This window comes from Dendrobates tinctorius, unplaced genomic scaffold, assembly GCF_039654945.1.
Source record: "Dendrobates tinctorius isolate UK_male_01 unplaced genomic scaffold, ASM3965494v1 ptg000036l, whole genome shotgun sequence".
NCBI classification, from domain to species: Eukaryota; Metazoa; Chordata; class Amphibia; order Anura; family Dendrobatidae; genus Dendrobates; species Dendrobates tinctorius.
Genome location: NW_027361704.1, coordinates 12610537 through 12623041, shown reverse-complemented (window position 1 = coordinate 12623041; position 12505 = coordinate 12610537). Strand labels below are relative to the sequence as shown.

The window sequence follows — 12505 nt, the reverse complement described above, 5'->3', positions numbered from 1 at the left end:
TGGAAAAATTATAGCTCTCAATATGTGGTGATGCAAAAACTATTTTTACAATAAAAAGCGTCTTTTAGCGTGCGACAGCTGCCAAACATAAAAACCCGCTATAAATAGTAAATCATATCCCCTGTTATCACCCCCTTTGTTAGGGAAAAATAATAAAATTAAAAGAAAATATATTTATTTCCATTTTCCCATTAGGGTTAGGGCTGAGATTAGGGTTAGGGATGTGTTGGGGTTAGGGTTGGAGTTAGAATTGGGGGTTTCCACTGTTTGGGCACATCAGGTGCTCTCCAAATGCAACATGGCATCTAATCTCAATTCCATCCAATTCTGCATTGAAAAAGTCAAATGGTGCTCCTTCCCTTCCAAGCTCTGCCATGCGCCCAAACAGTGTTTTACCCCCCATATATAGGATATCAGCGTACTCAGGACAAATTGCAAAACAACTTTTGGGGTCCAATTTCTCCTGTTACCCTTAGGAAAATAAAAAATTGGGGGCAAAAATATCATTTTTGTGGAAAAAAATGATTTTTTTATTTTCACGCCCGGGCGTTATAAACTTCTGTGAATTACTTGGGGGTTTAAAGTGCTCACCACACATCTAGATAAGTTCCGTGGGGGGTCTAGATTCCAAAATGGGGTCACTTGTGGGGAGTTTCAATAGTTTAGGTACATCAGGGGCTCTCCAAACGCACATGCAACCCGCAGACCATTCCTCAAAGTCTGCATTCCAAAACGTCACTACTTCCCTTCCGAGCCCCGACGTGTGCCCATACAGTAGTTTTCTCCCACATATGAGGTATCAGCGTACTCAGGACAAATTGGACAACAACTTTTGTGGTCCAATTTGTCCTGTTACCCTTGGAAAAATAAAAAATTGGGGACTAATTGATCATGTTTGTGGAAAAAATACGATTTTTTTTATTTTCATGCCCGGGCATTATAAACTTCTGTGAAGCCCTCGGGGGTTCAAAGTGCTCACCACACATCTAGATAAGTTCCTTAGGGGGTCTAGTTTCCAAAATGGTGTCATTTGTGGGGGGTTTTCACTGTTTTGGTACATCAGGGGTTTTCCAATCGCGACATGGTGTCCGATCTCAATTCCAGCCAAAAACGTCAAATGGCGCTGCTTCCCTTCCGAGCTCTGCCATGCGCCCAAATAGTGGTTTACCCCCACATGTGGGGTATCAGCGTACTCAGGACAAATTGCACAATAACTTTTACTGTCCTGTTACCCTTGGGAAAATAAAAATTGGGGTGAAAGATCATTTTTGTGGAAAAAATATGATTTTTTAATTGTACTGCTGTACGTTATAATCTTCTGTGAAGCCCTTGGGGGTTCAAAGTTCTCACCACATATCTAGATAAGTTCCTTGGGGGGTCTAGTTTCCAAAATGGGGTCACTTGTGAGGGGTTTCCACTGTTTAGGTACATCAGGGGCTCTCCAAACGTGACATGGCGTCCGATCTGAATTCCATCCAATTTTGCATTGAAAAAGTCAAACGGCGCTCCTTCCCTTCTGAGCTCTGCCATGCGCCGAAACAGTGGTTCCCCCCCACATATCAGATATCAGCGTACTCAGGACAAATTGCACAATAACTTTTCCAGTCCAATTTCTCCTGTTACCGATTGGTAAAATAAAAACAATTGAACCTGAAGTATTTTTTTTGTGAAAAAAAGTTAAATGTTCATTTTTTTTAAATATTCAAAAAATTCCTGTGACGCACCTAAAGGGTTAATAAACTTCTTGAATGTGGTTTTGAGCACCTTAAGGCTGTGTGCACACGCTGCGGATTCCGCTGCGTTTCCGCAGCGGTTTTGGCCGCTGCGGACCCGCAGCAGTTTTAGCTGCGGTGTACAGTACCATTCAAATGAATGGTAAAAAAAAACCGCTGTGCCGACGCTGCGGAAAAATCCGCGCGGATTTGCTGCGGTTTTGAATCCGCAGAAAGAATTGCATGTCATTGTGGAGATAGTGGAGATATTGAATCCGCAGGACCAAACCGCAGGCAAAACCGCAGATAATCCGCAGCGGATTCCGCAGCGTGTGCACGTACCCTTAGGGGTGCAGTTTTTAGAATGGTGTCACTTTTGGGTATTTTCTATCATATAGACCCCGCAAAGTGGCTTCAAATATGATGTGGTCCGTAAAAATAAAATGGTTTTGCAAAAATGAGAAATCGCTGGTCAAATTTTAACCCTTATAACTTCCTAACAAAAAAAAAATTTTGGTTCCAAAATTGTGCTGATGTAAAGTAAACATGTGGGAAATGTTACTTATCAAGTTTTTTGTGTGCTGTATCTCTGTGATTTAAGGGCATAAAAATTCAAAGTTGGAAAATTGCGAAATTTTCAAAATTTTCGCCAAATTTCCATTTTTTTCACAAATAAACGCAAGTTATTTGAAAGAAATTTTACCACTAGCATGAAGTACAATATGTCATGAGAAAACAGTGTCAGAATCACCGGGATCCATGGAAGCGTTTCAGAGTTATTACCTCATAAAGGGACAGTGGTCAGAATTGTAAAAATTGGCCCGGTCATGAACGTGCAAACCACCCTTGGGGCTTAAGGGGTTAAATACATTTATAAAGTAACTAAATTTTTGGAACTTTATTAGTAATATTTTAGTGCTCTTTTAGTTGCAAGCAGACTAGTGAGAGTCTAGGTAAAAATGATTGCTCCTGTCACCTGAGCTGTACATCTCTTGGACAAACATCTGCCTCCTGTCTGAGCATGCACTATAAGGGCTCATACTCACTTGCGAGAGACTCGCACTGGGACCAGAGCGTGCAGCTACATATATTTCTATGCAGCCGCACGCTCCTGTCCCAGTGCCGGCGGCACTACCACATTTTCATGTGAGAGACTCGCACGAGAATCGTGCCAGTCTCTTGCATGTGAATATGACCCCTTAAGCATATACTTTTTATTGAATCTCTGCTCTGAGTGCGTGCTCTTGTCACCTGAGCTGCACAACTCTTGCTTGAGTTTTTACAACAATCAGTGGAGGGTTTTACTGACCCAGACTGCCAGCTATCTGCTTGCGATTGAAAGGTCACTAACATATAGAGAAGTTCTAAAGCTTTATTTGCTTTTCAGCTTATTCCTTTACAAATTTTCACTTTTTTCATCCTCTTGTCTTCGGGTAAAATGCCCTGAAAAAGACAAAATTGTATGAAAAACATTACAAATAATTCAAATAATTTCAGAAGATTTATGTAGGTAAGGGTTGCACAATATTTTCTTTTTACATCCTGCGTAATTGTGTTTAGTTATATCATATACTAATAATAACTTGGCATAACAATATAATTGTGAGTTATTTAATGATTATAATGGTTATGCTTTTGCTTTTCGGTAGCTTTGATCTTGAACAGTCTGTGTCTAAATCAAAACCTCACGAAAGTGAAGACAATCCTTCACCTGTATTCAGTGAACCTGATGTAAAACTGCGGCGATCTCGCAAGAAAAATAAAAGGAGCAGTGTTTGTGCAGATGAAAAAAACACCTCTGAAGCATCGGAGAATAAGAGAGTAAGTAACGACTTCTTTCTTGCAAACCGTTTTAAACGTATTAAAAGCTATGCTACGTATAAAAATGTGGATATACAATATATACAACAGTGGTGCTTGTATTTAGGGTTCTAGCTAGTGGCAAATACCACCATTTGTCTAATAATAATATATCAAAGAAAGTATATATTCGCACTTTGGTGGAATCAAAGAAGGACAGCTAAGGAGCGTTACAGTATTATATGTAATAGCAGTTTACACTGACCTATATATTGCAGATGGTTTTAGCTGCTTGAACCACTAAGATTTGACACCTACAATTAATTATATAGCAATGGAATGAAACTAAATGGAATAAGATACTGATTAGATATTAAGAAAAAAAAATGACAGTGAGGGGGATCAATGAGTGGAACAGGCTGCCATGAGAGGTGGACAGTTCTCCTTCAATGGAAGTCTTCAAACAGAGGCTGGACAGACATCTGTTTGAGATAGTTCAGTGAATCCTGCATTGAGCAGGGGGTTGGACACGATGACCTTTGAGGTCCCTTCCAACTCTAACATTCTATGATTCTATGATGGTACAGAATATTTAGCAGCAATATAGAGGACCATCGTAAAAAGTCAATATTCATAATGCGCAATGGTTAGCAGCAGTAGATATAAAAATCAGTGTCAATGTTCAAAGTGCACAGTGCTTTCCAGGAGTGAAAAGCAAACAATGTTCAAAGTGCACAGTGATTAGCACAGCAATGCATATAAAAGGGCCAGCATTCAAACATGCGTAGTAGAGAGCAATATACCTCGTGGTGTTCTTCCAACTTTTGAAGCTCTGCAAGCAAAATGAGGTTGAGGGTTACTAAGGCAGAAATACCTCATGGTGTCAGATCGGGTCTTCAGGCGGTACCCATCCTGCTTGTTTTAGAGAGCAGGAGTGCTGCCCTGGCCAGTGGCACGCACTCGGTGCGAATCTTCCTGGAGACCAGCTGTTGGACACTGAATGCAGGGAAGGCCTTCAAGACGTCACAATGTCAATGCCGATATGAATCGCTGAAAGGATCAAACTTTATCCTACGAGTTTTGGAAAACACTGTTTCTTTCCTCAGTTATGGTCCTTGCATGGTAAATGTTTCTTTGTACTGTATATACTAGGGGATGACTATTAGAGAAGAGCGAACCATTCAAGGTTCGGCGAAAGTCCCGATGTTAGCTGAATGTTTCATCAAACACGCCCGAATGGGAGGCTAAACCAAATGGTCTGGGAGTCCTACTGCTACAGGCAGCGCACTTCAAAGAGATCCAACTTGGAGACCGGCAAGCTGAGGCCACTCTTCCATTTTTGAAGATGAAAATGCAAAAGGGTCCAAATTCCCCTGATGGCATTGATATTGAGCTTGGGATACTACTGCACCATCCTCTCCAGTCGTTCACAATGTGTTTTGCTGCTGTACGGACTGGTCTAAAAAATGTGTGAAATGACTCACAGAAATTCCTTGTGCCACTTACATTGCTGCTGCTAATGTTTTTGTGTTGGCAACTCGACGTTCCCCAGGGTTAGAAGTCTATAACTGCGATGCACAATGTGTGACTCACTGCTTTCTGGGGCAAAACCACTCTTAAGATCGTCTACAAGTGGGTTTCCATACTCCAGCATGTGCCTGTCAATTTCCAGGGATGGAAGCATCTTGCAAAATTTACTCTTGTACCGTGGATCTAACATAGTGGCAACCCAGTAGTCAGAACTATTTCTAATCCTAACAATACCGGCATCATGATGCAGATAGTGCAGTAAAAATATGCTCATGTGTCGGCTGCTTTCATGACGTTCAAATCCATGGTGGCGTGGTAACACTGAAGCTTGCTTTCTCCATCCCCTTCTGCCAACCATGGACAACAAAGAGGGGATCATTACCATCTTCATCTCCTGACTGTTGAGCGCACATCACCTTTTTCTCCTCATCTTCCTCCATTTGTTCTTCAACTCCTGCATTTTCACTAACAGTTTGTCTGTTATTATGAGCCCCCCTCGATTTCTGTAATCCACCATCCCATGGCACTCGCATGTGCGTCAACAGTCTGGAACTTAAAGATATTATCCCGTCCGCATCCTCCGCTTACACCTCTTCCTCTGGTACCACCGCCTCCTTCCGCAGATTTTTCAAAGTGTACTCCAGCAGGCAGATGACCGGAATTGCGATGCTGATGATGGCATTGTCAGTGCTAACCATCTTAGAAGAAATTTCAAAACTGTGTAGAAGGGTGCAGAGGTCCTTCATCTGTGCCCACTTTGCAAGCGTGATTTGCACCACGTCTATAATATGTTGGCCTAGACTATGCAAAAGGGCATATTGCACTAGGGCCTGTCACTGCTGCCACCGTCGCTGCAACATGTGGAGAAAGGAATTCCAGCGTGTCAGCACATCACTGTCATGACTCACCTGTCGGATGACTTAAGACCAGGGGTTCTTTTCCTGTCACTACCAATATGGGGTGCCCTTGCTTGCCCTATTCCATGGGATACTTCTGAAGGTGAAGATCCTGGGGCCTTCACCCTTGCCTTATCTCCTGAATCAGCCCTCTGTCTGTTCCCTTCCCTCACTCATTGTAGAGGGGAGCTGCCATGCACCGCAGTACACCAACCTGATGAACAAGGCAACATGATCAAGGGGTAAAATACCAGGCATAGAAATATTCACTTGCATATAGCACAGGAATGCATCCGGGGAGTGGAGGATGAGGAAAACCCAAAATAAGGGGAGGGAAGGGAATTATCACACTTACAAACCCACACAATAGTCACAGATAACTCCTCCAAACTCCTCATATAAGCCCCAAAATCACCTCTCCTCCAAGTCATGCAGCATAAGCTAGCTCTGACATGTGTTTGAATCAGGATCCAGATTATATGGGGGATGGGAGTGGCTAACTGAGCTCAGCTGAAAGCTCAGACTCCCAGAGCTTCCATTATGGTGGACTAACCCCTTTTCTGTCAAAAGAAATAAACACCATTTAAAAAGAAGGTGAAGTGCTTCTACATAGCCCAGGAGTAGGAGCAATCAGACACTGCAGTCTTCTGGTTCCTCCCTGTTGCAGTAACCCCGTGACAATACCCCCCTTCTACGATGGACCTCCGGAACTTCAGGCCTTGGTTTACAGGGGTGCCGATCAGTCTGGCCACATGGATGTCATATGCTGGTACCCACATCCTCTCGTCAGGACCGAACTCATTCCAATGTACCAGATACTAAAGCAACCGATGAACTAAGAGAGAATCCATGATTTTCAAAATCTGAAATTCTAAGTATTCATCGACAATAACAGGAGATGGCGGTAGTGGTGATGGTACCGAAGATGCAATGTATATTTTGAGGAGAAATCAATGAAATACATTATGGATCCTAAAAGTAGGCGGCAAAGCAAGGCGGAATGCTGCGGGATTGACGATGGCTGTGATCTTATAAGGCCCAATAATCCTGGGACCCATTTTCCAAGATGGAATCTTCAAATTACTGTTCTTAGAAGACATCCACACCAATCACTCACTCGCAGGTCCGGACCCACCAAACATCTCTGATTAGCCAAACTCTTTTATTTGAATCCCATCTTCCTCAAATTATTAGTAACCCCTGCCACATGGATGTAATAGATGATGAAAACCAATCCTCTTCAGGAAATCCAGAAGAATAATTCTTATTAAATGAGCTTAACTGAGCATGACACCCATACACCCCGATAAATGGGATATATCAGTAGATTCATGACTACGATTATTAATTATTTACTGCGAATTCGGCTAACGGTAAGTAGGTAACCCAGGACTCCCGATTTTTAGACACAAAACACCTAAGGGTACTGTTACACATCCGACGTGGATGGGATCGCTGGGACATTGTTAGCTGATCGCTGGAGGGGCTGTCTATGTGACAGCTCACCAGCAATCAGGACCAGCGAGCACACTGGTTACCAACGTAAACATCGGGTTTCTAAGGGCTGTAGGGCCCTTAGAAATGCGATGTTTACCCTAGATACCAGCGTGCACTGCAGGCAGGGCGGAAGGTGGAGGCAGAGCGCGCACACACAGACCGGCGTAGCTCTGCTATCTGCTACTCCAGTCTGACAGACTGGAGTAGCAGATAGCAGAGCTAGTCCGGTCTGTGCGCCGCTCTGCCTCCACCTCCCACCTTGCCTACAGTGCACGCTGGTATCTAGGGTAAACAGAGGGTTTCTAAGGGCCCCGCAGCCCTTAGAAACCCGATGTTTACATTGGTAACCAGCGTGCAGCGTTGCTCATTGCTGGCTCCCACTGAAACACGCAGCGATGCGCGCTGGCCAGCGATAGACCAGTGATGAAAAAATGGCCCAGGACGATCCAGCACGATCAGCGATACCCGGCAGGGGGGCCGATCGTTGCTGGATGTCACACACAGCGATCTCACTGGAGACAATAGGTAACAGGAGAAAATGGATTGCAATTTTTTTGTGCAATTTCTCTTGAGATCACCGAAACCCCATATGTGGCGGCAAACTACTGTTTGGGCATACTGTACGTCAAGGAACCAAAGGGAAGAAGCAATTTTTGAATTTAGGAGTGCCATTTTGACTGGAATAGATTACTGATGCTATGTCACATTTGAAAAGCCCCTGACATGCCAAAACAGTAAAATGCACCACAATTTACTCCATTTTGGAAACTTCACCTCTTGAGGAATTATTTTAGGGGTGTAGTGAGCATTTTTAATCCTCAGGCGATTCACAGAATTGCATAACATTAGGCTGGGTAAAATAAATATTCCCATTTTTTTCCACTAAAATTTTGCTTTGGCCCTAAGTTTTTAATTCTCAGAAGAGAAAATCGTACAAAATGAATGGTAGATTTTGTTACGCAATTTTTCCTGAGTATGCCAATACCCCATATGTGGTCAAAAATTACTTTTGAGGCACAGTGTAAAGCTCAGAAGGGAAGAAGTGCCATGTTGGTCTGCAGAGCCCCTGAGGTCATGAAAAAGCAGATCCCCACTTTATGAACTACGCCCTTCAATGAAGTCATCTAGGAATGCAATGAGCATATTGACACCAAATGTACCTGACAGAATTTTATACTATTGGGTGGTGAAGAAAGAATAATTATATTTTTAAAACTAAAATGTAATTTTAGCCCCAAGTTTTTTAATTTTTATGACTAATAGGAAAAAATGGACCTCATAGTTTGTTGTGCAATTTCTCCTGAGTGTGCCAATACCCTATATTAAATCAGGAACTAATTTTTAGGCAAAGTGCAAATCTCAGAAAGGTGGAGCATCATATTATGGTGCAGATTTTGCAGTTATGGTTTGAAGATGTCATGTCACATTGACTAACACTTCCTGATTAGCCATAGGCGGACACCTGGATGTTCGGGTCGGGCGGGTTCGGCCAAACAGTTACAAAAAGTTTGGGTACTAGAACAGATCCGAACCAGAGGTATAAAGTTTTTCTCTAATCACTGGTGTCAGCTGATGGGACATCTGCTCCCATCATCCGACACTTGCTGCCGCTAATTAAAGAGAGAGCAGGAGTGGCGGTTGGGAGTATTCAATAGCTGCTCCTGCTCTGTAAATAAATAATTTAAAAAAGCGGCATAGGTTCCTCTGTATTTTTACCTGTAAAGGTGACATCAACCCCACAAATATGAACCCCACTTGCCACAGGGCAAGTGGGAAGAGCCTGGCAAAGCAAAAGAATTGGCACATCTAATAGATGTGCCTGTTCTGGGCTGCTGAGGGCTGCTATTTTTAGGCTTGGGGGGCCAATATCCATGGCCCCTTATTAGCCTGATATTACCAGCCCCCAGCTGTCTGCTTTTGCAAGGTTGGTTGACAAAAATGCGGGAGACCCCACACCGGTTTTTCAATTATTTATTTAACCCCTAAACGACCAAGCCATTTTGTAGGTTAAAAAGGTACTTAATTTTGAAATCGGACCACTGTCACTTTATGTGGTTATAACTCTGGAATGCTTCAAAGTATCCCGCTTATTCTGAGAATGTTTTTTCATGACATATTGTATTTCATATTAGTGGTAAAGTTTCTTCGATATGACTTGCGTTTATTTATGAAAAAAATGGAAATATGGCAAAAAATTTTAAAATTTTGCAATTTTCAAACTTTTAATTTTTATGCCCTTAAATCAGAGAGATATGTCACAAAAAATAGTTAATAAATAACATTTCCCACATGTCTACTTTACATCAGCACAATTTTGGAACCAACATTTTTTTTTCTTAGGAAGTTATAAGGGTTAGAAGTTGACCAGCGATTTCTCATTTTTCCAACAAAATTTACAAAACCATTTTTTTTAGGGACCACCTCACATTTGAAGTGAGTTTGGGGGGTCAATAAAACAGAAAATACCCAAAAGTGACACCATTCTAAAAACTGCACCCCTCAAGGTGTTCAAAACCACATTCAAGAAGTTTATTAACCGTTTAGGTACTTCAAAAGAATTGAAGCAATGTGGAAGGAAAAAAATTAACATTTAACTTTTTTTCCCAAAAATTTTTATTTGGACACAATTTTTTTATTTTGTCAAGGGTATCAGGAGAAAATGAACCACAATATTTGTTGTGCAATTTCTCCTGAGTACACCAATACCCCATGTGTGGAGGAAGAGCACTCTTTAGGCGCACGCCAGTGCTCAGAAGGGAAGAAGCATCATTTGAGATTTTGAATGTCAAATTGGCTGGAATCGAGAGAGGACGCCATGTCGCTTTTGGAGAGCCCCTGCTGTACCTAAACAGTGGAAACCCCCCACAAGTGACCCCATTTTGGAAACTAGACCCCCCAAGGAACGTATGTAAATGTGTGTTGAGCACTTTGAACCCCCAAGGGCTTCATAGAAAGTTAAAACGTAGAGCCGTAAAATTAAAAAATCATATTTTTTCCACAAAAATGGTCTTCAATGAGCTATAATTTTTCCATATTTCGGTCGACAGAGTCATGAACAGGCTTGATTTTTGCGGGAAGATCTGGCGTTTTTATTGGTACCATTTTCAGGCACATAACTTTTTTTGATCGCTTTCTATTCTGATTTTTCTGTTCATTTTTTGAATGAACAAAAACCAGCAATTTAGGAATGCTTTTTTTTTTTCCCCCTCCGTTCCTCATGTGGTAAAATTAGTATGGCAGCTTTTTTCTTCGGGTCACTACGATTACAGCAATACCTCATTTATATTGTTTTTTATGTTTTGGTGTTTTTTACACCATAAAAACTTTTATAGAAAAAATATTTTTGCATCACTTTAGTCTGCGAGCTCTAACTTTTTTATTGTTTTGCTGATGATGCTGTATGGCGGTTCGTTTTTTGCGGGACAAGATGACGTTTTCAGCAGTACCATGTTTATTTATATCCATCTTTTTGATCGCGTGTTATTGCACTTTTTCCAAGCGGTATGATGATACTGTTTGGAAAAAGTATAATTTGCTACTTTTTTGTGTCTTTTTTACGGCGTTCACTGAACGGGTTAACTACGGTGATACTTTTATAGATGGGATTTTTACGGACATGGTGATACCAAATATAGGTATTTTTTCCCTTCACCCATGACAGCACCACCTGAGAGAGGGATCCGCCCCGCCAGGACAGGAACCTACTGAGACATAAGGGGCGGCACCTCTCCCCCGCTTCAGTTGGGTTCCTGTCCTGGAAGGAATCCCACTGTGGCGGTGCCTGTCATGGGCGAAGAAAAAGATAAAAGACCCAGGCCCGTCCCGGCGCGGGAAGAACAGGTAGCTTACCTGTAGCGCCGGCCGTCGGGTCCTGGAAGCGCAGTCCCCGGGGTCCCTGGGGCTCCGGGTTTGTGCGATCGTGGATGGGATCCCGGTGGCCCCAGGAAGCCCCCACCGCGCCGCCCTCCCCTCGCGCACACCGCATCTCGATCCCCGTGGTAGGGGAGAGACGCTGGCGTCTTCCGGCCGCTGACGTCAGCGGCGCTTGGAATGCTGGGTGCGCCGGCTGACGTCAGCAGAAGGCGACGGTGTAATGGCGCCGGGTGCGACGCCGGCCGGCTTCTGAAGCGCTGAGCCGGCGGTCGCAGGGGGGAGGGGAGGAAGACGCTCACCAGGCGGAGGCATGCAATTTAAAAGGAGGAAGACAGCTGTAGATCGGCGGTGCAAAATGGAGTCCGAGCAGGAACGTTCAGCGTCCCTGCCTCCCTCACAGCCCTCTGGCAGGAAGCATGGAAGCCATTCAAGCTGCAGTCGCCCCAGCCGCAGGTCGGGGCACTCCTCAAGGTCCAAAGAGCGCGGGTCAGGTGCTCCGATGCAGCCTCCAAGTCCGGTACCCTTGATTACGGGTGGTGAGTGATCTTCGTGAATGTTAACAGTATATTAATAGGGGTTTTCTATTGTATGCTTCACCCTGTAGGAAAGGCCCAGAAAAGCGGGAAGCAAGAAGAATAATAGGGGTTGTGCTATATGTAAATCTCCCCTAGCAAGAGACTGGCAAAAAGATCTCTGTGCTTCGTGCATTCAGCGGACTATGGCGGAGGAAGCGCCTAGTTTCGCAGCCAATCTAATATCTGCCCTCAGGTCAGAAATGGAAGGCTCAATTAAGTCCTTATTGAAAAAAGGGAAAAAAAGCAGGAAGGATTTCCCTAGTTCCCCCTCAGATTCCGCGTCAGTATCATCTCAGGCGGAAAAATCATCCTCCTCAGACTCCTCAGATAGTGACAGGGGGTAAGCCATGTTTCCCTGTAGAAGATACAGATGCCCTCCTAAAGGCCATTAGAACCACAATGGGCCTACAGGAAGAAAGGGCGGCTAAAACCCTAGAGGACGTCATGTTTGGGGGGCTTCAGGAGAGGAAAAAACGAACCTTTCCAGTAAACGCGAAAATCCAGGCGCTTATTGAGAAGGAGTGGAAAAAGCCTGAAAAATCGGGGACCCTTCCATCCGCCTCTAAGAGACGATACCCCTTTGAATACAAGGATACGGAGGTATGGGACAAAGTCCCAAAAA

The 12505-nt window shown here is 43.5% G+C and overlaps 1 protein-coding gene across 1 annotated transcript in view; it reads left to right on the top strand.

Annotated features, from left to right (window-relative positions):
* DOCK2 (dedicator of cytokinesis 2) overlaps positions 1-12505 on the top strand; it is a 1017649-nt gene that overhangs the window by 942677 nt on the left and 62467 nt on the right. The window contains exon 49 of the mRNA XM_073573729.1: positions 3362-3533. Coding sequence (XP_073429830.1) covers positions 3362-3533 — 172 coding nt within the window. The remainder of the gene's footprint in view (positions 1-3361; positions 3534-12505) is intronic.